This window comes from Neurospora crassa, linkage group VII (assembly GCF_000182925.2).
Source record: "Neurospora crassa OR74A linkage group VII, whole genome shotgun sequence".
NCBI lineage: Eukaryota > Fungi > Ascomycota > Sordariomycetes > Sordariales > Sordariaceae > Neurospora > Neurospora crassa.
The window spans coordinates 2,679,515-2,704,002 of record NC_026507.1 but is presented as its reverse complement, the minus strand read 5'-3'; the positions used below and the strand labels follow the sequence as shown (position 1 = coordinate 2,704,002).

The following is a 24,488-nucleotide window of genomic DNA, read 5'->3' as shown; positions in this document are numbered from 1 at the left end:
ACCAAGTTCGAAAGTGATACTGCTCACTTCGGAGAACATATTTGACAGTTTCCCCAGGTCGGAAATCCAGTGCCGAGGTGCTTACCAAAAGTGCGGTTCATGCATTGACAGTTTCTATGTTGATGTGAGCCGTGTTTAGACTATTTCTCACACCACCTAACCAACTACTAGTCTGGCAGTTCCCGTCAATTCTTCAATGTCATTGTGATAGTTGCTTTGCTGTTGTACAAGGTATACATATATTTCAACAACGCTGCGGCTCCAACATCTCTCTTATTGTACAACATAATACATGCATCTCCCGCGGCTCCCCCTTTTGCATCCCTCAACATCTTTTTCCATTATCTCCTCTGCAGGATCCAAAGATCACTGAACAGATTGACTCAGAGACATCTAGTCGTCGGGGTACGATTCCTTAATGTTCGATACGAAAGTGCAGGTTTTTCTGTCAAACCGCTTGAAATACTTGCCCGCCAGGAATTTGAGCGATTCGGGAATGAGGTTAGGATCGGTGATAATCTCGATGCTGTTCTGAGCCACCCGCAAGCGGTCAATCCTAGGTCTCTTGGAACTCCTGTTGTGACTCCAAGTGTTAGTGGAAGTTGACAATAAGACAAGCATTTAAACAAAGAAAGAGGAGGGAAGAACATCAAGGGAACGACATGGCCACACGTACATGCATGTATAAAACACTCTGGCCAACTGAGGCCTTAGCTGACCTTCTGAGTGCAGCCTGTCCCCTGAAGATCTGGGAGAAGTCGTTGGAGACTGGACTTCATCCTCGTAGCCATCGAGGTAGTGCGGAACCGGAAGGCCTGCAGACCCAGCTGCCCAGCCGTTGATGATTCCGATCCATCCGTATCTCTTGTGACGGAAGACCTGGCCGATCCTGTAGCGCACGCGCTCCTGCATCTCCTGCGTGTAGCGACGGGTGACGACCGCCTCCCTCCTGTCGAGGTTGTCTAGCATGTTGAGAATCTCGCGGACATTTTCCCATCCAGCCCGGTTGCGCACGTGCGGTTGCGATGCGACGAATTGTTCGTACATCGGAAGAAGATATTTGCGAACGATCCAGGCGTCTTCGCCCCACGACATGGCAAATGAGTGCAGAAAGGTCTCAAGGTTATGGTCCCAGTGAACACTGGAAACCGGCTTGACCATCAGTTCGGCCCACATTGAGGCGTACTTGGCCGCCTCCACGTTGATGTCTGGATGACCCGCCCGCAACCGCTTCGCTTCGACCTCGATGGGCTCCCCTGATCGGTCGGCGAGATTTTGAATTCGACTCGTGGCGGCTTTGATATTGGCCGCTGTTCGGAGGACGATGATTGGCACAGGCGACGCCCTCAGAAACACCTCTGACCCTTGAGTCCAGCCCAACTCGACCAGTGCCCTCCTAAGCTCATCAAGTGTGACCTCCCCATCCCACTTGTAAGGGTTCAGATACATAGTTTCCGGTTCGGCTTTGGGGTCCTCTTCCACATCACCATCCAAGGTCATACCTGGAGGAGCCTTCACAGACGCGTGGACATGGCTCGGGAATGCACAACATGCGCTTGACATGCCGAGGCGTTCGGCAACCGAAGCAAATATGGCGCTCGAGATTATGGGAAGTGACGGATGCTCGTCGTCAGACAGGGCGTGCCCTAGAAGGCAGTTCCTCAGGTTGTGGTAGTTGACGGTCTCGTTCTCCATCCCCATGAGATTCTGGGCCCTCAGCCAGCGATTCAAGGCTAGAGCCTTCTGCCTTGTCGACATGATCTTATGTTCTGGGTGCTCCAGCATAAATCTCTGAGCGAGCGTGTCTAGTGTGCTTAGTATCTGTGGAGGAAAATAAGTGTGAGCTAACATGCATCCGCCGCGAGAGATGGCGTTCAACATACGTATTCAAGGTCTTGGGGCTGGTCGTGTAGAACGAACAGGTCGAATGCGCCGAGAGCACGGTCGAGCCCCGAGTACGGATCGGTCCCCGTTTCATAGCACTTAGACCATACCTCTACAGCCATGCCTCTGTGGATACTGTCCAATGCTGAATTCGCATAGTACCTGGATGAACATTTCAGTAACCGAACGGTCTTTGGATCTAGACAAATCCCACTTGGGCCGAGCATGAATGAGATGCCACCATCAGAGGGGGATCAACTGATACACAAGACCCTTGCGTGCAGTGTACGTGAAATACCAAGCTGCATTGCCGTAAGAGAGCTGCCGCGTACCTTCTGGCCAGAACGTCATCGTGGGATTCATCGACGTGACATTGCTCCAAAAGAAAGTCCTTGGCGTCGTAACCGAACTGACAGATGCGCTGGAGATTCTTCAGCTGGTGGTATCTCGTTGTGAGGATCTCGTCCAGGAGGCGTTTAATCAAGTGGTTCTGCCTTTTCCTTCGAAGCCATAGCTTCTTCCACTCGATAGTAGTTGGTCTCGGGTCCGACAGTTTCGCGAAGAAGCAGTGTTCAGGCTCCCAGAAAGTAAACGAGTTTCGGCAAAGATATCGCCATAAGAGCGGTTCGTTGGCAATGTGGTAGAAACGCCGCGAGACTGGCTGAATGTTCAGGACGTTGTCCTCGGGCGAGACATATAGAAGGATGTGGCGGATGAGCTCATCGGGAAAACGGTCCAGTGAGGAGGAGGACGTCATGGCGCGGCTCGCCAGGTGCACACCCAAGGTGTGTTGGCTGCCAATATATGTGCGCGTCTCGCAACTGCTGGTCCGGATCCTGGACGCTGAGTTGTCGGGAGCTGATTTGTTCAAGACGTCAGAGGTATGGAGAAAGAGTTCAGCTCTGGGATTCGGGGTCCAGAGTCGAGGAGACTGTCGAGCGGAAATCCAGCGATGTGCTTGTACTGGGGGCAGATCGGCACAGGGAAGAGGGACGGGAGTGCAGAAGCAAAGTGGAAGCCAGAGAGGCAGACGGTAACCTTTTTGTTCTTCTTCTTTTTTCTTTCTCCGCGTGCCGGGATGAGGTTGAACAATCAATGTGTCATCCTTCCCGTCACTTCTGCTCCGGCGTCACATTAGTGGTAAAGGCAAAACTTAGTTAGAATGGGAGGCGTCTCGGTACCTGGAATTTGAATGACGGCACCTTATCTAATAAATTTGGCTTTTATTATCGCGAGGTCAGGCAGGCACCTATGACTTGCGGCCCGTATGGTAAGGTGCCAAAAGTTCAAAGTTGGGACGGCGCAACGGCGTAGAAGAGATGGCCCGAGCGTCTGCTCTTACTGTGTATACACTATGCAGTACCTTGCGTACTGGTGTAAGTACTTGCAGTGTAAGTGCCTCTACTGCCTTTACGCGCACTTGATGTTTGTACATATGGCTCGCAGGTGTTCGTTCAATGTTCAAAAAATTAGAGTGCACGTGTCTCGCTGCTGTCTGGGCTGCTCCGTCTTGTTGAGTGCCTGTCCGGGCGGCCGCCATTGAGGTTGCCAAACAGTACCTAGGTGCCGCCCTGTCCGTGTCATGACTGCTGCCCTTCCGGGTCTGATATGTACCTATGCGGCTTCCACCTCGTGCTCGCAGCAGAAGTGACGCCTGTACGCTTTGAAGCACCCCACTTTTGCCCTTAACTGATCTGGACCGCGGGGTAAAAGTGTCCCAAAATTTCCCCTTGCGGTCGGTGTCTTTGCGCCGCCTTCGTTCGTTCCGTTCCTCGTCGGTCCAGACGTCCCCTTCTGTGCTGCTATCGTGTCGTGTCAAGAGTGAGTCTCACCCCCCCTTCCTTTCCAACATTTCGTCCCTCTTCGGGCTATTGCGACCATACACGTCTAAAGTGAGTCACAGCCCGGGCCTCTGACACAACCCGCGAAATCGTTATCTTTAGGAACCCTTCAATCGCAACCGAACACCCCCTCCGACGTTCTGTCGACACATTTCAACATGGAGCAGGTTACCGAAAAAGTTACCGAGACCCTCAAGAAGGTCGCCATTGGCGGCGACAAGCCCCAGAAGGAGAAGAAGCAGAAGAAGGAGAAGGGTGCCCCCGCCGCTGGCGGCGATGCCGGCCCTCTTGAGATGAACCCTCCTCCTGCCTTTATCCAGGAGCGTCTCGACCTGTTCGACAAGCTTTACAAGGAGCAGCAGGAGGAGCTGGCCAAGCGCCCCCGCGATGACATCCTCATCACCATGCCCGACGGCACCACCAAGACCGGCAAGGCCTACGAGACCACCCCCGCCGAGATCGCAAAGGGCATTTCCAACAGCCTCTTCAAGCGCACCGTTGTCGCCAGAATCGACGGAGAGACACTATGGGATCTGGAGCGTCCTCTCGAGAAGAGCTGCAAACTAGAACTCCTCGACTTCAACGATGATCAGGGCAAGTTCGTTTTCTGGCACTCGAGTGCCCACATCCTCGGCGAGGCCTGCGAGCGCAGATTCGGCTGCTCTCTGTGCATTGGCCCCCCCGTCGACAACGGCTTCTACTACGAAATGGCTCTTCCCGGCGGTGCCGCTGTCCAGTCTAGCGACTGGGCACCCCTCGAGAACATCGTCACCAAGATCGTCAAGGAGAAGCAGCCTTTCCAGAGACTGGAGATGAGCAAGGAGGATCTGCTCAAGATGTTCGCCTACAACCCATACAAGCAACACATCATCAAGGACAAGATCCCCGACGGCACCAGAACCACTGTCTACCGTAACGGGCCCCTTATCGATCTCTGCCGTGGTCCTCACGTCCCCGACACCAGCAGGATCGAGGCTTTCGCCATCATGAAGAACTCCTCTTCCTACTTCCTTGGTGACGCCAACAACGACTCCCTCCAGCGTATCTATGGTGTCTCGTTCCCCGACAAGAAGCAGATGGCCGCTCACAAGAAGTTCCTTGAGGAAGCTGCCAAGCGCGATCACCGCCTCATTGGCAAGCAGCAGGAGCTTTTCTACTTCGAGGAGTGCTCGCCCGGCTCTGCCATGTGGCTGCCCCACGGCATGCGCATCAACAACGCCATCATGGAATACATCAAGGAGGAGTACTGGAAGCGCGGTTACGACGAGGTCATGACTCCCAACATGTTCAACGTCGCTCTTTGGGAGCAGTCCGGTCACTTGGCTCACTACAAGGATGACATGTTTATTCTCGACGTTGACAAGGAGCAGTTTGGTCTGAAGCCCATGAACTGCCCTGCTCACGCCATGATGTTCCGTCACCGTGACCGCAGCCACAAGGAGCTTCCCCTCAGGCTTGCTGATTTCGGTGTGCTCCACAGAAACGAGGCCAGTGGTGCTCTCTCTGGCCTTACCCGTGTGCGCAGATTCCAGCAGGATGACGCTCATATCTTCTGCCGTGAGGATCAGATCAAGGCCGAGGTTGCCGACCTCTTCGACTTCATGAAGTCCTTCTACGGCATGCTTGGCCTCACCTTCAAGCTGAAGCTCTCTACCCGCCCTGAGAAGTACATGGGTGAGATTGAGACCTGGGACCGCGCCGAGGCTCGTCTCAAGGAGGCTCTCAACGAGTTCGTCGCTGCTACTGGAGGCACCTGGGAGCTGAACGAGGGCGATGGTGCCTTCTACGGCCCCAAGATCGATATCGCTGTTTTGGACTGCCTCAACCGCCCCTGGCAGTGCGCCACCATCCAGCTCGACTTCCAGCAGCCCATCAACTTCTCTCTCGAGTACATGACCGCTGATGCCCAGGCCAAGCAGGATGAGGACAAGGCTGCCTCCAAGGCTGCTAAGCCTGAAGCTCCCAAGGAGGAGGAAGAGGCTCCCAAGGAGGGCGAGGAGAAGAAGAAGAAGGCTCTTCTTGTCAAGAAGCCCCTTACTGCCGGCTGCGCCCGCCCCGTCATGATTCACCGTGCCATGGCTGGTTCCATCGAGCGCTTCACTGCCATTCTTGCCGAGCACTTCGCCGGCAAGTGGCCTTTCTGGATGTCGCCCCGCCAGGTCATGGTCATTCCCGTTGGCATGGGCTTCCTTGATTACGCCAAGGAGGTTGCCTTGACCCTCAAGAAGGAGAAGATCCACGTCGGTATGTTTTCCCTGACTCACCCCCGTTATTGGGCAAACAAAAATCGAATACTGACACCAAAACCACCACAACAGATGTCGATAGCAGTGGCAACACCCTCCAGAAGAAGATTCGTTCTGCCCAGCTTGCCCAATGTAAGTCGCGAGCCTGTTCCCCTTTACCAAAATTGCCCCTTCTAATGACGCAACACAGACAACTTCATCTTTGTCGTCGGCGACGACGAGAAGACCAACCGCAAGGTCAACATCCGTTACCGTGACGACACCTCCACCCAGGCCCGTGACGTGCCCTACTCTCTCGAGGAGGCCGTCGAGAAGCTTCGCGCGCTCAAGGCCGATCGCGGCATGTACAACCCTTTCCCTGCCCATAACCCCAAGAAGGAGGAGGCTACCAAGGAGGAGGTCAAGGCTTAAAGCTCCAGCTCAACTTAGGGAGTACATGAAGCAAAAGAAATAACAAACTCAAATTTAAAAGTTCATGTTGGCAGCAAGGGGGCGGCGTAGGCAGGAGTATGGGTTATAGTCATCTAGCATATGCTTGTTACAGAACGGTAGAGAAAGAGGCGAATATTTTTGTTAAATCTTATACTAAGGAGCCTTTGATATTCTTTGGAAATGGTTTGGTGGTCTGTCGCTCGGGCGCACTGGTGCTTCTGCATAGACCTAAACACTGCATATCAGAAGAAATGATTTCGCGTAGACAGGATACGGACAAGAAGGCGAAGACGGGAAAAAGAGAGAGGGTATTTGTATTCTAAAATGGAAAAGCGTGTACACACTCGCACTACACAATGCAGCCAACCGGATAGTGACCAGAAAGGAAAATGGCAGGAAAAAAAAGAGAGCAGGCATGATAGTCATTTCAACAATTCTCAGAAACCCCCCAGACCCACGGCTAGTTCCTTCTTCTTCTTCTTTCACTTTTTAAGTTTTCTTTTTGTCTCCGCTTTCCATCTGTTAAAGAATTCCCCGTCTTTTGCTTTCCTGCCCAAGACCTTTCTGTCTCTCAATCTTCCCTTTCTCTTCACCGACGTTCAACTCGTAGCGGGCTTCTTCCTTATTGAAATCCAGGCCTTTACCTTTCCATAAACCAACTCAATCATCCCCGTCCCTCGTTCCTTGCGGCACAAGTTCGTAGACCCTAGTCCGTCTTTATGCTTTCAAGGCTTGGGAATATGAATGGTCTTGCTTGTCATCAAGCAGCCGTGGAGCATGAAGATGAGGACAATGGGGTGGAATTCGAGCGCGGTGCCCTGGAACATGGTACCCCACGGAAGTGAATCATGAATCCAGCCTTGCGACACCCAGTAGGCCATAATGGCGTCCAGACCGAGCGTCGTGGGGATCGGCGTGCCCTCAAAGTAGGCAGCCTTGCCGTTGGCGTCCTTCGGGATGGCGGTCGCGGTCACGTTAAAGCGGGCGAGGCGGGTGAGGCCACAGAGGATGAAGAAGCCAAGGCAGAGATGGTCGAGGGGGGTACGGATACCGATGGCGAAGGCGACGACGGCGGGTGCGACGCCAAAGGAGATCTGTTGGTTGGATGGGTTGTGAGTTAGAATGCTTGATGTCCCGGAGAGGGTCGGGGTCGAGGAATTGGGAAAGCGTGGGCAATAATGATGTACACGTACCAGATCAGCCAGCGAGTCCAGCTCTTGGCCCATCATGCTGCTCTTCTTCCTCCAACGCGCGACCTTGCCATCCATGAAGTCGAAAAACAAGCCAAAGGGGAGGAAGGCAAGCGCATAGTAGATGTTGGTCTTGTCGGCGGGGTCACCGAGGCAGTACCGCAAAGAAGAGAAGAGGGAGAGGATACCGCAAAGGCCTAGTAGAGTTGCAAAGGCGTTAGCATTCTGTGACCACGTCTTCTATGATATGCCAACTCGCGCACAAGTTGTGCGTCGATATCATCCTTGGGGAAAATCGCGGAGGTTGTGACGGTCTTGCTGCTTTGGCGCTTATAGCCCCAAAACCCAGCGTCACAAGCTATGCTAACCAGACAGAATGCGCGAAAGGATACAAGGAGACAAAAACTAACCATTCAATTCAGTAATGAGATCCGCGAGATGCATCGCGCGAATGAGAGAGAAGTGCCCCGCATCTGTAGAGAAGAGAATTTTTTGCTTGTCGTGAGCTACCGATTGACGCGCCATGTTAGCAACAGTTGTCTACCTTAAGCGCTCAAGGGCTTGCTCCTTTCAAACAGCGGATGGTAGATGATATCGAACAGGTTCGCATAAGGAAGGAAAACATACAGCGATCGAACTCGGCAGCAGCGGCGGAGGTGGAGTCGTCTTGGGTTGCGGCGCCATTGGCGACCGACGCATAGCTCGGCCGTTTCGACATGGTTGCGGTCGTAGAGATGGAGTGGAAAATTCACTTGGAATCTCGTGAATGGGAGAGATCAGATGGGTGTTGTCTCGTCGGGCGCTTGTCGTGTCTTTTATTTTTTCTCGGTTGGTTCTTGAGGGGGGAAAGTCGCCGGATGCAAGGAGGGTCCTGTAAATAAGAAGAAGAAAAAAAAAAAAGTTGATCAGCTGGTGCTCTGAGAGAAGGTGCAGCCTGCTAGTATTCAGTCGCCTCTGCATGCATGTGAAGATGGGATACCAAAGGGACAGCGGCAGGAGATGCTCACCAAAAGACTAGTTGAGGAAAGTTACTTTTACGGCCTTTTTCTTGCAAAGATGCAGAAGATGGGGAAGAATGTTTGTTGGTGAGGGGCTGGGACGAGTTTGAATGCCTCTACGTGACCACCTAGACCACGGCAGGACAACAACAAGGTGGTGGTATCCAAGTGCTTGTTGGTCACGGTGCCTTTCTGGTTTCGAGGTTCCCCCCTACGGGCAGTCCAGGTCAATGCTTCTCTGGAGGTCTGGATGAAGGGAATGACAGGGTCCTGCTTTTGTGGCAGGGGTCATGCCGTCATTCTGCGCAGCGAAATCTGGCCTTGGCGGGAGCCGGGGCGTCGACCGACTCGAGACCGCCTTCTCAAATCGTCCTTGGGCTGTTTGGCGGCCGCTTCTCTGCCGGCACGACTCGCTACCTTTACTTGACCGCCTGCCCTTCTCGTCCCGGCCGCGGGGACATTGTCCAAGATTACGTCACAAAAAAAGACGTGGTGATACAGACTTGTTAACCAACAACTTAAGCAAGGCTTCGAGACAATCGTCGATCGAGAGACCAGACGGATGGCGCGAGTCCTGCGCGTCATGACCTCCCAACACGTCTTTTGTCCTTGTTTCACTTTCAGTTTATCTTATTAACCTTTGTGTGAATGTGCTGCTTGGTTACTACCCGGCTTTGTCCAAAATCGAAACCCACATTCCGATCTTTGAGCCGTGACAAAGTCCTTTCCCCCTAACATCAAAACAGTTCGTCGCTCTACACTACGCACCCCTGGGAAATGACTGTACTGCAGAAACAACCCCAAGTACCTTCCCAGTTGACGGCCAGTCCACGAAGGGATGGATGTCTATGAACCGTTTCGCGATTTCACCTGTTCGTGTAGCTCCCTCAGCACACCACGCTCGGCAAGCTTCGTCACCCATTCATGAATTGCTGGCGTGTGGTCTTTTCTTCGACCAGGGTCTTCATTCTGAGCATCGCCGTCCTCGTCACCCTCCGGCCCAGACGCGACTTCTGTGTAGTACTCCGCCCGAATTTGCTCCTGCTTCTGGCGGAGCTCTGTTCTAAGAAGCAACGCTTCAGCCATCTCCATCCCACCCGTTTGTATATCATCTTGCAACCGACGAGCTTCTGCTGAATTTTTGATCATGAGTTTAGCTTCGTCAGTACTGAGCTGGAATTCGTCCAGCTTACTCTGATCGTTGAAGTTGCTGATATGGTCCTTGAACGAAGACGAGTCATTGCCTTCCTCGAACCAGGCCGATTCGCTTCGGAATGCATCATTGAGCAATTCCGTGCAATGGATGTTGACAGCGAGTTGACGCCGCAGTGCGGCCCGACGGTCTCCGCAAAGAGCGAGAAGGCTAAACGCCAACTGATCGGCCTCGTACTCCATCATCTTTTCTTGGATGACAGGTTGCGCTACACTCGTCCAGTGCGCCCCTTTCTCAAATTTGCCTACAATATTTGTTAGTCGCATCGTGTCTGAATTCTTTCGTTGAGTAGGAGAGACACACCGACGTAGCGGGGGTTAAACTTCAGCCCATCGAGTTCCCACACGCTACGGTCCCCGTGGTTTGGCACATATGCAACAAAGTGGTAGGCATCCTCCATCTCCTGCTCCTTCTTGCGGCGCGCTGTGGTTCTAGCCCGCTTTTTTTTGCTGTCCTCAACCTTGTTCTCGAGGGCCAAGGCTGCATTGAGAAGGTCCAGACGCCTGTTGAAACGTCAGCTCAAGCCGTTTATGCTCAGCCCTTCTGGGAAGCGGAATGCCGTACGTACCTTGCGAAATGATTATGAGCTACCCTGATCCACGAACTGTTACTGAGCAGGTGACCACGCAATGGCGGAGATAGCGGTCCAGATTCCTCCTTGAATTTGGATAGATTTATGTCCAGTGGAAGGTCTTGGGCGTTCATGATGATGTTGAATAAAGCGACTGTCGCACACGCGTTGTTGGTCGTCTGCCAACCAAGGTTAGCCACAGTCGAAAACAGAGGGAGGCGCCAAAGGACAAACTAATGACTTGCCTGGTTGGCGAACCATAACCCAAACTCCTCATCTGGCTCCAGATCTTCCTCCTCCTCTTCCATGACCTGGAATAGGAACACTAGGCCATACAGAGGTTCCCTACGCGCAGTCAGTACCTGTTGATACCCCTTGATGCAACATGGGAAGCGCCATCGACTCACGGGAGAAGGAGGAGCGATTCCTCGTCAACAGACAATACCTCCCTCACTTTTGCCTCCCGTATGCCGAGTAGTCTGAGAATACGGTTGAAGAAGACTGGGTCAGACTCTACGTCCGTCCAGCTTGGCCATTCTGCCAGCTCATTTTCTTGCCACGGTCCTAGCGAAGCCTCCAGGACGTCCATGGGCACGTCAAAGACTTCAGGGGCTGCCTTGCGCTTGGCACTTCGTCGGGGTCGAACAGCTGTCGTTGGCTCCTCTGAAGCGGGCGACTCCTTGAGCATCGATAATCGCTCGGGATCGGCTGACTCTTCCAGCTTTGCTGAGGCCTTCGAATCGAGTGACGCCCTCTTCCGGCTGGCCTTCACACCGGCAGACGAATTGAGTTCGTCGTCAGAGCTGAGTTCCGCATATCTTGTGTTTGGCTTGCGGGCACGCCCTGAGCGACGGGTTGTCGCCGGCTCACTATTTGGATCCATCTTTCAAGGAAAGTGTCGTGGAATGTACTTGATGGGTTCGACAAGCAGTAACCCAATCAAGCTGAGGGATGTATGTTGATAAGGCTAAAGAGGGGGGGGGGGCAGGCTGCTCGTCTTTTCCAGCTCTGGTTTTAGGGACAGTCGCCGTTTGGAGATAGTGTAGCGTGGGATCTTGCCTTGTGACTTGTAACCGTGAGACTCGGGATATGACATGCCGCGAACATTACAGGGAAGTCTGGTATGGAGGCTGTTTTGTTCGCTCCCAAAGTCGATGGGTGAATAAGGTAAATGATCAAATCTGAGAGGCAGTTCAAGTTGATGGAGGAGAGTACGCCGGGGATGTTGTAAGTGACTGCACCAATAACTCGCTTGCAATCAGTCCGATGAAAGTTTGGTGGATCAGCTCTTGGGTCGAGCCCAAACCGGCAGACTAACGAGCAGTGGATGTAGTGACGATCTCATGCGATCAGTAGCGACAAGATGGTGAGGTTGTAAAGAGAGAAAGAAAGACGGCCTTGATGGAGGTCGGTGTTATGTGTGTAAGTGCCGTCGCAGGCGCACACAGACACTTGGGCAGCTGCTACACTACATCCGGCCGGATACTGTGTAGTGTTAAGTATGTAGAGCCAGGTAGGTAGTAGACGGGAGGTACACTACCTACCTACCTGATGGCGGACCACCACTCCTGCAAGTGTCATCAACCTACCGTAGCATTTGTGCACCCCGGGTTTCACGGGAGCAATTTGAGCATCAGGTTCAAGTCTAGACACGTTTCGGATCCTTAAAGACGGCTACGACGATCTTATGATAAAGTGCTGCCCATCTTTGCCCGGTGAGCTACATGTTGCTCGACCTCTTTTGTTTACTTCCCCCTCCACTTTCGCTCAATACCTGGGTACCTACGTATTGTCCCATGCACTGTCTGACTGCTTGAAACAGCTGAAGGCAGGGGACCAGGTAAGCTTCAGAAAGCACTGACCAACAGAAAGATGGGGAAGGTTTCCCCATTTCTCCAATCACAATCGTCTAAACAGCCATTGGCACACGCTAGTAGGCCAGCCAAGCAGCACTTGCAGTGCGGGCAGCGACTGCAAAACCTCAAAGAGACCACAACCGCGTCTTTGACGTGACTTGTTAGTTTCCAGAGTGTTGGGAAATTTTAGGCCTGTCTCTGCCTGCCCGCAAACAGGAAGAACAAGAGGAAGACTGAGAATGCCTGTTTTGATGTCGGCTCTCCATATCACCACTACTGCCAACGACTGATTAACCACGCCTCTCTCTCCCCTCGTGGACCATTCATTCCTTCCCGTCCTTCGGCGATTGATAACAACGACAACGACGACGACGACGATAGCTACGAAAATCACGACGACAACCACAACGTGCACATTGTTGCGCCCCGTGGCCACTACCAAGCCGTCAAGCCTTCACAGACTCGGCATGCCATGGCAGGCAAGGACTCTATAGGCGGCTTTCCCATGGCCGGACCACGACGACCCGAAGCTGCTCCCGCGAATCGCGCCCGAACAGCAACGCCCAATGCCCTCCCCGTCGCCCCCCAGAGAAATGCACCAGCACCAACAGGCCCAGGGCCAGTGATCCCGCTTCACGTTATCGATGCGCCCACACAGCGCCTCTACGCCGTTGCCGTCTACGCGGCTCTTTTTGCGTGGAAGGTGTACGACTGGACCCAAGTGGTGGAAGAAAATACCGAGTCTTTCTGGCTGTTCCTCAAGTGGATCGCCCTAGACCTCATCTATCTCTTCGGCCTGCCCGAGCTTAGGATACCATGGCTCGAACTCTCCCAGTCCTTCGTCGTCTTCGCCTTTGTTGCCCACGCCTTGGTTGACTGGATGCTCATGTTCAACATCGGCCTCCCGTGGCAGACATGGCTGTTCGGATTTGTCAAGGTCTTTTACGACCGGGAGCTTGCCATTACCGAACATCAAGTCAAGGTGTCCAGCATCCTCTACAATCACTCCCTCCTCATGGGTAGGCAGATTATCAACATTCTCCCAGAAGGGTAAGTCATACCAAGCAAGAGCACTAGTGAAAAGGCCCGGCAAAGCTGACCATTCACCAGCTCTGTGGTGCTCAACCCCGAAAACACCCCGTACTGCATTGGAGGGGACACCAAGGTTGCCTCGATCCCTCTGTTCTTCAATGCGACAACTCCCATCGATGTCGAGATCATCCGCACCGACCTCGAGACCAACGAACACGAAGTCATCAAGTTGACAAGAAACCAGCTCAAGGAAATCAAGAATGAGGTCAAGAGGAACGCAGATGACGAGATCTTCACTGTTAAGTACAACTTTCCCGTCAAGAAGCCTGGTGCCTATCGATTGGGCAAGGCGCTTGACGAGTATAAGCTTGAAGTTCATCGCAGGACTGCCCTCACCTTTGTGGTCCCTTGCCCTCGCGCTAGCGTCGAGGTAGTCTCCTCGCCAAACCGCTGTGTCGGCGAGTTGTCTGATCTCAGCCTCTTGGTTGATGGCACGCCGCCACTAAAAGTCATCTATAGCCGCACCATCAACGGCAAAGACCACAGCTTCAACATCCAGAGCTTGCAGCCAGAGGGCTTCTCTTCTCCGCTCCTCGGTGCTTCGCGTAGTCTTGCGAGACTCATTGAGGATGATGACGTCTCCTGGGCTCGAGCTCAACGGGTCCCCGTCAACCTCAATGAATCCATGAACGCTGGTGGAGTCTGGCAGTATTCCGTCGATGAGGTCCATGATGCGTTCGGAAACGTTGCTAGGTACACCGGCCATGCTGACGACTTGGATCCCAAGACAAGGCCAAAGCATCTGGTGCAGAACCTCTTCGTCAAGGAGCGACCGCGTGCGCGTCTTGAAGGGTGCGACGTTAGAAATCCTCTCAAGGTTGCCAGGGGCGGTTCCAAAGATCTTCCAATCAGATACGAACTTCCTGGCCCCGTACCCGACGACACTACGTACACCATCAGCTGGCTATTCTCGCCGATTGACACCCTCACCAAGAGCGGTGACCATGGGGATGTTGTTTCTGTTGGCACCTACGACACCAAGAATGCCAGGGACCGGCCGAGAATCGCTGCGCCTGGTTTGTATACCCTCAAGTCGGTTGTTGCCGGACAATGCGAGGGAGAGGTGCAGGAGCCGTCTTCTTGCTTGCTGCTGAACCCTCTCGAGCCCAAGCTCACGCTGCGCTCGGAGGAGATTCCAGATACTTGCGCTGGAAATTCCATTGGGTTGCGCGTCGACATGGACCTCATTGGTACTCCACCCTTCAACGTCAGATACGAGGTCATTTCCAATGGGCAGCGTTCGGTGGAGCGTATCAAGGTTAATGGCCTACGTTTCCAGCAAGAATTCATCCCTAGAATTGCCGGACATCACAAGTACGTGTTCACACATATTGGCGACTCCATCTACGAACCTCAAAAGCTCAGCGGGCCCGAGTATATCCTCGAACAAGATGTCAAGCCAGCAGCTTCTGCCAGCATCATTCACAGCACTGGTAACATGGCCGCTTGTCTTAACGACGATGTCTCGGTGGATGTGCAGCTTCAAGGCGACGCACCATTTACGCTGGAATGGGAGATTATCCATGACGGCAAGAGAAAGCAGTACAAGGTCAAGGATATCCAGACGAACAAGTATCAGATCAAGACGGGCTCCCTTGCTAAGGGCGGCGAGTATACTCTGGCGTTGACGAGCGTCCAAGACAAGAGAGCATGCCGTAACTTTGTGCAGGATGAGGTCAAGGTCTCAGTGCGCCGCCAGAACCCAAGAGCAGCGTTTGGTCTTATCGATGCCAAACGCAGGACCATGGCAGTTGAGGGCTCGACGGTCAAGCTGCCGCTTCGCCTCACTGGAGAGGGCCCATGGAAGGTTTTCTACAGCAATGTCAACGATACCTCGAGAAACGCCCCCCGGGTCCTGGAAAAGACGATCAAGCACGACAATGACTTCCTTGATGTTCGCACCAAGGGTATCTTCCAGATCACAGATGTCTGGGATCGACAATGCCACGGCATTGTTGATCCGAAGGCATCGTCTTTTGAAGTCGACTGGTTCCCTCGTCCAGAGCTCGCCATTGTACAGTCTGCGCACGTTCAGCCAGATGGCACCAACAGCTTTGTTGTGAGCGATGTCTGTGAGGGCGACGTATCTGGATTTCAAGTTGCACTCAAAGGTAAATCTACTATCAGCCGCCCCATCAGGCACATTCCTTGGTTTCCCCACAGCCTGCTAATGTCTACACAGGAACGCCTCCCTTCCATGTCGAATACCAGATTCGCCATCAACCTGCGTCTGGGCCAGCTTCTATCAGTAGGAAAGATTTTGAAGCTGCCCTCGGCAAAGCTTCCGTCCCTGCAGACACCTCCAGGGCGGGCCAGTACACGTACACGTTCAACTCACTTTCTGATAACCTCTACATTAATGACCGGACTTTCAAGCCCGTGACTGTTAAACAGAAGGTTAATCAAAAACCCACTGCCGCCTTCGCCAAGCCCGGTCAAACCTTCAAGTACTGCAAGACGGACCAAGGTGAATCCGAGTCGATTCCCATCACTCTCAACGGCGTCCCTCCCTTCAACCTCGAGTTCGAAATCAGACACCAAAGCAGCCCGATTCCGGAAGTGTACCGTACGCCTGCAATCAACTCCAACTCGTACGAGATCCAGATCCCGCGTCACCAGCTGCGCCTTGGAACCCAAACGATTCGCATTCGCAGCGTTCGCGACGGCAGCGGCTGCCACTCGATCTCCGATTACACATCTGCCCACAGGGATACTCCCGATGGCAAGGCCCACTCGGTTCAAATCCAGCTCTTTGAGGCGCCCACCATTTATCCTCTCGAGACTCGCACCGACTACTGCGTCGGCGAACGTCTGGGGTACTCCCTTGCTGGTGCCGCTCCCTTCGAGGTTTGGTATACCTTCAACGGCGAGGAGTCAAGGGCCAAATCTCCCACCACGACTTTCCGCCGTATCGCCGAGCACCCCGGTGAGTTCACGATTACCTCGGTTAGTGACCGGGCATCCGAGTGCCGCGCTCCTGTCAACATCTCCAAGACTATTCACCCTCTCCCCGCGGCCCGTATTTCCAAGGGCAAGCAGGTGCAGACGGACATCCACGAGGGTGGCGAGGTCGAGATTCTTTTCGAGTTCTACGGAACCCCTCCGTTCGAGTTCACGTATACTCGCAGCACCAACCCCAAGAAGAAGGGTGAGCGTGCGACGGTGTTGGAGACCAAGCACGATATCAGCGAAGAGTATAGCAAGGTCATCAAGGCCAGCCAGGAAGGTGCATACGAGGTCGTGGCCATCAAGGATCGGTTCTGCGCGTTTTCGACGCAGATGCTTGGGGTGGAATATGTGGAGGGTAAGGATGGGCGGTTGCTGAAGTACCAATGATCACCTTCTTTGTGAAAATCAGAAGACAAAAAGGAGTAAGGCATGGGAGGTGGCAAGAAACGAAAAGGGGTCGGACATGAAGGGAGGAAGGCGGAGGAAAGAGAATCATGCAGGGAGTCTCAGAGAAACAATGCTGGGTGACACGGTGTGCTCTGGTCGGCTGGCCATGGCCACGTATGGCATGAAGTGGGCTGTTGCACAGCTGGAGGAAGCAAATCAAAAAAATTAACGATGGAAAAGAAGATGAGAGAGATAGGGTTCTAGGGATGGAGATCTGGTTTTCGTGTTTTCGTTTTTCTCTTTTTTTTTTTGTAACGAATTACTACCACTACTCTACATCCACTTATGTGTTTTTCTGTAGACTAAGAACATAGCATGGCGTTTTCTGTCTTTATGGGGAACGAACAATTACCACAACTCACGAGAATGAACGGAATAGGATATGATGGGAAGGCAGAAAGGGCGGGCGGCAAGGAAAAGGATTAATGAAAAGACTTGAAATCATGCTGAATCAGTGTTTCTGTTTCCGTGCGTCCATTCCTTGAAATCGAAAAAAAGTGTTGCAGTATTTCAAACGTGTTGTGTTGTCATATATATACCTTTCCATATTTCTATCCAATCCGTATCTTATGCAATGCTCTCTCTCTCTCTCTCTCTCTCTCTCTCTCTCTCTCTCTCTCTCTCTCTCTCTATACTTCTTGCTGAATTTTTGAATGGTCCACTTTCCTAAAAGCGACCAACTGCGCGAATGCGGACTCCATCCAGACCGGCCTATCCCATTCAAACTTTGTCCCGTATTCCTTCTCCTCCTGGTCTCCATCCATCCATCCATCCCCGGGGGAGTCTGTGCCTTCTTCGCCCTCTCCCCAGCTTACTTCATCCCGGAAGTCCTGGTTAGCCCCGTCACTACCCCCTCTCCCCATCACTAGCACTCTTCGCCCTCTTCGCAGGGCTCATATCTCCACTCGGTCGATGATGCAGCTTCTTGTTCGCCAGCACATCATCCCTACTTCTACTACCACTACTACTGCTACTACCAATAGTACTAATCTCCTGCAGGCCAAATAATAACGACCTAGCACCGGCTACCGGTGAGGAGCAGCTATTGCTTGCGAGGAGGGTTTGCTTCTTGAGGGAAGATGGCACAGGTACAGACAACACCGAGATCGGTGTAACCACTGGCACAGCAGCAGCACTCTCCAACCTATTCAGCGCCTCGGTGAGTTTTCTCCGAGCTTCGAGCTCTCTGTTGGTACTTGGAGAGCTGGAGAAGGATGAAGGAGGAGGAGGAGGAGGAGGAGAGGAGGAGCAGGTAGTAGTATTATAGGGGGAAGGTGACGATCGAGGTCGATAGAACTCTTTGACAATGCAGAGCGCGGCGTGGTAGACTTGGTAGAGGAGGAGGCGAATGCCGGCGTTGGGGAGGTCTTCGATCAGCGAGGAGATTATGTCGTTGTCGCTGTTGCTGCTGGCTTCTGTTGGTGGCGGAAGGCTGGATATTGTTGGTGCAGGTGCACGAGTAATGGTGGTTTGTTCGGTGATGGCTGTGATGGACATGACTCCTGTGTTGGTGCTGTGGGTGCTGGCACTTGTGTTTCTACTGCTGCCCCCGAGATGGTTCGCATGGGTAGAGGCAGGACCGGTTTCGAAACCTTCCATGAAGGATTCCGAGACGCCGTCGCTGAAGATGGTAGCTAATAGTGGATCGCCAAAGACGCAGTTACTCCAATCTTGAAGGCCGGTAAGCGTTAGTCGTCGTTCTGTACCGATGTAGTTGTCTGACGCGGATGATGCCGGTTGTGGTGCTGTCGTGTAGTTGCTATAGCCGTTTGTACTTGTCGTGCTCTCCACGGTGACCAAGGTGTTTGTGTCATCAGCCACGTCAATAACCACTAATCTCGGCGTCTTGACCTCGTTGAGCAAGTGTTCAAACCGCCTGAAATGTCTTCGTATCTGCGAGTAAGCCATTGTGACCGCCATGTCTTCGCCGTCTCTTAGAACACCCTCCAATAACGACTGAAAGGCAGTTGACCAATTCCTTGCTCCGTCGGCTGCCACCAAGCCGCCTTCTCCAAGCCCAGCCACCTTGTCCGAAAGCTCTATTCCTGGCATTTTAGGGATGACGACCGCCACGGGGCCGAACCTGCCCGACGGTGAGGTCATTGACGAGAGGGATCGGTAAAGTTGGCCGAGATGCTTATCCAAACGTTTACGCTCCAAGTGGCTGGGGGGAGAAGGTAACAAGGCAACAGGAATGCCATGTTGATTCTCGAAGACGTTGTAGGCTGACCCTAGCTCGACCGGACCGTGACTTGAAGTATGTACGAGGGCCGGGAGGAATCTCTGAAGTGTTGGGCTTGTAAAGCTAGTCAAATGGTTTCTGGCAAGAGCATCCCTGATCCATTGAACTGTTGCCGCTTCGAAGCCTATTATGAATTGTTCGTGCCTCAGGCGTCTGAAGAGGACTTGTGGCGGGAGTGAAAGGAGGAGTGTTTTGCCGTCAGAAAGACTGACTTCGAATATCCTTTGTGGTCGAAGGGAAGCAATGGGTCGCAAGCTATCGACCTTTACGTGACTGGGTATGGTCGCGCTGAGGGCAGCCTGTACCGATTGTTTCGACGGTTGTCGACACATAGTAAGACTGTAGGGAAGGATATGTCCTAGGAGTAAGAGGTTGTGAATGGGAAAGATGTGATTTGGAAGGTCGACGGAGGGGACGACTTTCAAAAGACAGTCATATCTCTCTTGATCCAAGAACAATGCGGCCAAAAGGATCCCTTTAGGACCCTCGCAGCTAGATGACTACTTGGAGCCTGAGTACTTGTACCCTACCTGTGATGTGGGGAGATGTATATAGAGACTGAAGGGTACTGTGGTACTTTCAGGCTTGTTTTGATTGGGAAAGGGGGCGGAAATTTCCGTTCGATGATGGGCATCGACAGAGCTAGCCAAGCATGTTGGATCTCTGTATACTAAAACTCAGCAACTTGCCGGCAATTGGTATTGTAGATCGAGACGGTAGGTGATGATACCCGATGCTGCTAAAGATGGGAGAGGAGATCAACCGTCGTCTGTTCGAACTCTTTTTTTCTTTTTTTCTTTCTTTTTCTTTTCCTTTGCCTTTTGGTATGATTGACCGCCGCAAGGATAGGAACCTGGAGGATGAAGGAAGGAAACAGGCTCTGTGGACTCTTGGCTGCCCACTTAGATAAAGGTAGGCGTGAAGCTGAGACAGAATCCGTTTACACATGCTCTTTACGGACAAGATCCATATGTACCCCATATGCCCGTCAGCTCGGTAGCAGGCCAGGATCAGGATGGGTTACCAGGCCGTTCCGCATAGGGGATGCGGCCCGGACGAGGAAGGACCCGGAATAGACTGCTGGACTGACTAGCAGAGGTTCATTATCCGCTGGACCCTATACCTGGTAACAGATATGGTGTATAGAGAGGATGGCAATCCCGCCGATACATGGAAATCCCATTCCGCATACCTTTCTTGTAGTGTAAGTCTATGTGTTGTACAGTATGAATACGAGCGTGCTTTGAGGAGCATGAGAGGATACCTCTGCGGACCACACCGGGCCTTTTTGGACTTGAAAGTTTGGTGGCCGTGACAAGTAGTCTACATAGTAGGTAAAGTGGTGGAGGGGGGGGCGATCACAACGCCAGTGAGCACTTTAGAGGAGTGCCGGAAGGTGGTGATAGACGGAGCATCGCCAAGCACAGTTCTGGTGGAGCACTAGTGTTGAAGTGACGAATGAGGCGTGGAGAGTAGCGAGAGCGAAGAGTTTCGGCGCACAATATCGACGGGAAATGGTTATAAGAAAAGCCGGAGTGCCGGAGTCCCTAGACTACCATGGCATCGGTACGTATATAGTGTACCACGATGAGATGAGGACGGTGAAAGTCCAGTTCTTGCTCATATCCGCTCGGGTGCGGCTGACAAGTTGATAGAAGCCCAACCCATGGCCAGCTACTTGCTAATATGTACGTGTACCGTACTATGTTCCTCGACCTGTTTCGCTTGAAAGCCCTTGGGGGATTTTTTGATGGCTGGGCAGGAGAGGCGGCGGATTCGTTGTCGACGCCACCTCGCTCTGAGACGACGTCAACTGGACGATCCGGCACGATGCATGTGGCTAATAAAGAGGATGCCAAGGAAGTGAGTAGCAAGCGAAACCACAGGGTCGGGCCGGGACAAAAACGTGGTGGGGGAGAAGAAAGAATTGAAGTTTGGACGGAGGTTATGAGTGAAGGGAGGTGACTGGTGAGTCGATACATACCTAGGTATGTACCTATGGTAGCCCAGTGCAGTGGGGGGCGGGGATAGGACGGACAGAGTGTCATTCAGTCTGAGAAGGAGGAAGGGAAATTGGAAACAAGCGAGCCGGGAAATTGCTGATTGGCCAGCAGCAAGCGAAACACGCCGGATTGGGAAGGGCCACGAGCCACGGGGGATGGACGACGAAAGCACGTTACACCAAGCGCGGGAGGGAGGCTTCCTTCTGTGCTCGCTCTCGCTCATCAGTTAGACCCATTCTAAGTACCAAGTACGAGCAAAAAGCACCTTCCTAATGTGGTTGTGTGATCTGGGGGATATTGCATCCATGCCACTGACCCATTACACACAGGCTACCAACCTCAAGTCAGCCACGCCTTTGGGTCGCAGACAGTAGTTACCTACTAGGTACTGTAGTCCAAGGTCTTGATGTTGTTGGAGATACTACCTATCGATCGATATCGGACATGCCCCTGCCCCGAAACAGTGGACAACAAGCGAGGCCATTCCGGTCGCGGTCTCCATTCAGACAACTGAACCCCAACATGTCCACGTTTGCCGTCAGAAAACGAAACGAATGGAATGCGATGAACTGGAGGCAGGCCCAATACCCGTAACGCACAAATCATTCGTTGCGTTGCTGCCACTCGTCAATTTTATCTGGAATAGGGCTTAGCGTCCGTCAAACCCCAGGCCCTGCCTTTCTGCATTTCACTGTAACTTGCACTTTGTGTGATTTCCTGTTCAACGGACACAACTACAAGCGCTGAAGATCATGAATGGCATCCTGCAGTGTAGCCTCACTTGGCGGCTGTGATTGATGGCATACACACAGTACTTTTATTAGAGATTACAGGTGCCGGGCCCTGGGGAAAGTGTTGCCCTATGTGTAGGTAGTGTACACAGCTTGATTCCACGGCAGTAGAGACAATGGATGAGATTGACAGTGAAAGGACAACGACTACGCAGTAAACAGATTGCAGCATGACCGTGGAATTGACAGGCAAGGGTTTGACTTCATCCGGCCCCAGATCTCGCTCCAAACCCATTCCGAAGTCCAACTGCCGATACACAAGCCTTTCATACTACAGTCTGCACTACTAGGCACACCCTTTCAAGTCAATCGGATGCTACTGTAAGACATGGTCATGTCATTCACTGCACCGTGCAGTAGTGTACATGTATAGTCGCACACCTCACACTCACATTAGAAGAAAAAAAAAAAAAAAGGAAAAAAAACCCCCCCCCCCCCCAGCCAGACCGACGCGCTGGATAAGAGGCCGCGGTTTTCACCTTGATCGCTATAACTCTCGCTTGTTTTCACCTTCCCGGGCAAAGCATACCTAGATAGACATCCCTCTCCCATGCTGCATTTCACTAGTGTACTACTCATGCATCTCGCCAGAAAAACAAGGACCGCTACTTATACGGCAAGTACAGGCCTACGGAACCACTGCAGTCCCCGCCCCGCCCCTGCTGCCTGCCGCCACCACCACCACCAGCGAAATGTCTCCGGGGCCGGTCCATGCCTCCATCACTGGCCCCTCTTCCAAATCCTCAAGTCTCAACTAAGCAGCGGTAGAACTAAGCAGGCTCCTATTCCTGCTCCTTGGTGTCTTTGGTCTCCTCGTCCTTGACAGACTCGGACGTCTTCTCATCTTGCTTCTGATCCTGCTGCTGCTGCTGCTGCTTCTTCTTCTGCCCAACCGTCGTGATGCCAGCAGCTTGGTTGTATAGCTCCGTCATGTTGTACTTCTTCAGCTCATCCCAATCTCCATCCACAACACTCAACCCACAGACCGTCTGTGGTTGCCCCGTAAAAAAAAGTTCAGTGTCAGCAAGCGGATTCTCCACCATTAAAAGGTACAGTACTTTGAGAGTGAAGTGAAGCAGTGCGCGCGAGGTGTTTGTGGGTCAAGGGGAGGGAATCCCCCAAGACTATTATAGGGCTGTCTTACCTGAAAGATGTCCACTAAAATGACCTTGTCCGGCTTGGTCAAATCAACCCTGTGACGCTCATCGTTGATAAGATTGGCAATGGTGTTGATGACCACGTCGCGCTTCAGGTTACTGTGATTACGAATGGTGGGCCGGATGGCGTAGGTGTAGGGCTTGTACTCCCTCTTCTTGTTGTTGTCGCCCTCCTTGTTTGTCTCTGCCTCCGCACCACCATCTCCTTCTGTCTTCTCGCCCTTTTTCCCGCTCAAGTCAAAGTGCTCCTCCAAGACCTGCCTAGCCGTTTCGGCCAGGCCCTGCTCCGTCGCCTTGCCCATGACGCTCATGGGCGTCAACCGGTTCAGATAGCGGCACTTGATCTTCCTAATGTCGGTGCACTCCTTGGTGTCGACGACGATCCTCTTGACGAACTCGACCGGCTCGATGGGGTCCTTTGTACGCACAAACAGGAGACAGTCGATGTTGAGCTTCATGGCCTTGAGCAGGGCCCTGTCTTCCTCTTGCTTTTGCACATCAGCCGTCTTGTTCTCCTTCATTGCGCCGAGTTCCTTGGCAATGGCGGCCTCAATATCTAGGTCCGCATCGTCGTCATCTCCCACTTTGGCTTCTTTGCTGGCGGGCTTGATGCCGTACATGGTTTCAATGTACTCTTCAAAGAGGTTGATGACTTCCCGTGCAGCCTTATTCTCCTGGTGGCGTGCGCAGGTCACCCAGATGCCGCGGTCGCCGATCTGAGGGATGGAATTGCGCTCGAGGGCGAGCTTATTCGCTTGGTTAGGTGTTGTCCATTTGCCGGCGCCGCCAGTCTGTTCGATTTGGGTATTAGTCACCAAGCAGCTGACTTGTACAGGCAAAGGAGGAGGGGGGAGAATTGCAGACGTGATCAGTTGCTCAGGCCTTTGGTCACGTCCCTGACAACTCCAATAACCAAGTTGAGTGGGCGAAAGCACCCATGAGACAACTTGTCAAAGCACCTCAACCGCACGAGGGTCTGAGGATATTTAACTGTGTAATATTTGTGATGCATGTTCGACCAACCCGGAAACAGCTTGAAGAGCATACTTTCTCATCCAAGCTTTCCAAATAGATTCATGGCCAGCGGATCATCCCGGAGCGAATACCTTCTTCTTCTTCTGTTTCTGGCCTCCATCACCGCCGGGGGCGTTCTTTCTCTTGCCCTGTTCACCTCCCATGTTGACTTCAGAATTCTCCTCTGGTGGGATTTTGATGGTGAGTTCGATAGTCTGGAACTAGCGCTCTCTCCACGGTGGACATTAGTCTTTGATATACGAGAGAGAGTGGGATGTATCTGCTTTGTACGCTGACGAGGACTGCAATGGCATTTCTGACAAGCACTGGAGATACGTGAGGATTTTCTGATGGAAATACCTGTTATTGTGAGTATAACACTAGATGGCACGGGCGATCGGTGGTCGCATGTGAAAGAGGTACGATGCGGCGCGTGTTCACATCAAAGTTACGATTGATGAAAGTGAAAAGAATATTTCGTAAGGACGTTTTTTTACACGTACATACATCCCTGTCAGGTCACGTGGGTCCTTCAACAGCCCCTTTTGTTTTGTCCTCGCAC

General features: G+C 52.7%; 7 protein-coding genes across 9 annotated transcripts; 2 read left to right on the top strand and 5 right to left on the bottom strand.

The window, feature by feature from the left end:
* Window positions 1–170: 170 nt before the first annotated feature.
* mus-10 (mutagen sensitive-10) lies at window positions 171–3,309 on the bottom strand. Its single transcript, XM_954707.2, has 4 exons — window positions 2,217–3,309; window positions 1,884–2,046; window positions 677–1,821; window positions 171–574 (listed from the first exon to the last, which is right to left on the bottom strand). Exons 1-4 carry the CDS (start codon window positions 2,639–2,641, stop codon window positions 394–396), a joined length of 1,914 nt encoding a protein of 637 aa, XP_959800.1. The 5' UTR covers window positions 2,642–3,309; the 3' UTR covers window positions 171–393.
* Window positions 3,310–3,541: 232 nt separating this feature from the next.
* NCU02380 (threonyl-tRNA synthetase) lies at window positions 3,542–6,809 on the top strand. Of its 3 annotated transcripts, none has more exons than XM_011396855.1 (4): window positions 3,542–3,705; window positions 3,828–5,969; window positions 6,044–6,103; window positions 6,162–6,809. In XM_011396855.1, exons 2-4 carry the CDS (start codon window positions 3,884–3,886, stop codon window positions 6,380–6,382), a joined length of 2,367 nt encoding a protein of 788 aa, XP_011395157.1. In that variant the 5' UTR covers window positions 3,542–3,705; window positions 3,828–3,883; the 3' UTR covers window positions 6,383–6,809. The 3 variants fall into 3 exon arrangements, with proteins under 3 accessions (XP_011395157.1, XP_011395156.1, XP_011395158.1); XM_011396854.1 differs by having other exon boundaries at window positions 3,682–3,705; window positions 3,788–5,969; window positions 6,162–6,745; XM_011396856.1 differs by having other exon boundaries at window positions 3,684–5,969; window positions 6,162–6,745.
* On the bottom strand, window positions 6,695–8,818 carry NCU02381 (phosphatidylserine synthase). The gene is made up of 5 exons (XM_954709.3): window positions 8,601–8,818; window positions 8,221–8,464; window positions 8,004–8,099; window positions 7,597–7,790; window positions 6,695–7,497 (listed from the first exon to the last, which is right to left on the bottom strand). The coding sequence occupies exons 2-5, from the start codon at window positions 8,309–8,311 to the stop codon at window positions 7,129–7,131; spliced, it is 750 nt and encodes a 249-aa protein (XP_959802.2). The 5' UTR covers window positions 8,312–8,464; window positions 8,601–8,818; the 3' UTR covers window positions 6,695–7,128.
* A 381-nt stretch (window positions 8,819–9,199) lies between these two features.
* Window positions 9,200–11,344, bottom strand: NCU02382 (hypothetical protein). Its single transcript, XM_954324.2, has 5 exons — window positions 10,783–11,344; window positions 10,621–10,720; window positions 10,373–10,554; window positions 10,108–10,307; window positions 9,200–10,048 (listed from the first exon to the last, which is right to left on the bottom strand). The coding sequence occupies exons 1-5, from the start codon at window positions 11,256–11,258 to the stop codon at window positions 9,438–9,440; spliced, it is 1,569 nt and encodes a 522-aa protein (XP_959417.2). The 5' UTR covers window positions 11,259–11,344; the 3' UTR covers window positions 9,200–9,437.
* Window positions 11,345–12,355: 1,011 nt separating this feature from the next.
* On the top strand, window positions 12,356–17,168 carry NCU10747 (hypothetical protein). The gene is made up of 3 exons (XM_001728308.2): window positions 12,356–13,281; window positions 13,342–15,434; window positions 15,506–17,168. The coding sequence occupies exons 1-3, from the start codon at window positions 12,704–12,706 to the stop codon at window positions 16,657–16,659; spliced, it is 3,825 nt and encodes a 1,274-aa protein (XP_001728360.2). The 5' UTR covers window positions 12,356–12,703; the 3' UTR covers window positions 16,660–17,168.
* A 397-nt stretch (window positions 17,169–17,565) lies between these two features.
* On the bottom strand, window positions 17,566–19,293 carry NCU02383 (hypothetical protein; the record flags this gene model as incomplete). Its single annotated transcript, XM_954610.2, has 1 exon — window positions 17,566–19,293. The coding sequence occupies one exon, from the start codon at window positions 19,291–19,293 to the stop codon at window positions 17,566–17,568; it is 1,728 nt and encodes a 575-aa protein (XP_959703.2).
* Window positions 19,294–22,243: 2,950 nt separating this feature from the next.
* Window positions 22,244–24,380, bottom strand: NCU02385 (hypothetical protein). Its single transcript, XM_954612.2, has 4 exons — window positions 24,287–24,380; window positions 24,019–24,147; window positions 22,900–23,703; window positions 22,244–22,744 (listed from the first exon to the last, which is right to left on the bottom strand). The coding sequence occupies exons 2-4, from the start codon at window positions 24,088–24,090 to the stop codon at window positions 22,538–22,540; spliced, it is 1,083 nt and encodes a 360-aa protein (XP_959705.1). The 5' UTR covers window positions 24,091–24,147; window positions 24,287–24,380; the 3' UTR covers window positions 22,244–22,537.
* Window positions 24,381–24,488: the final 108 nt, after the last annotated feature.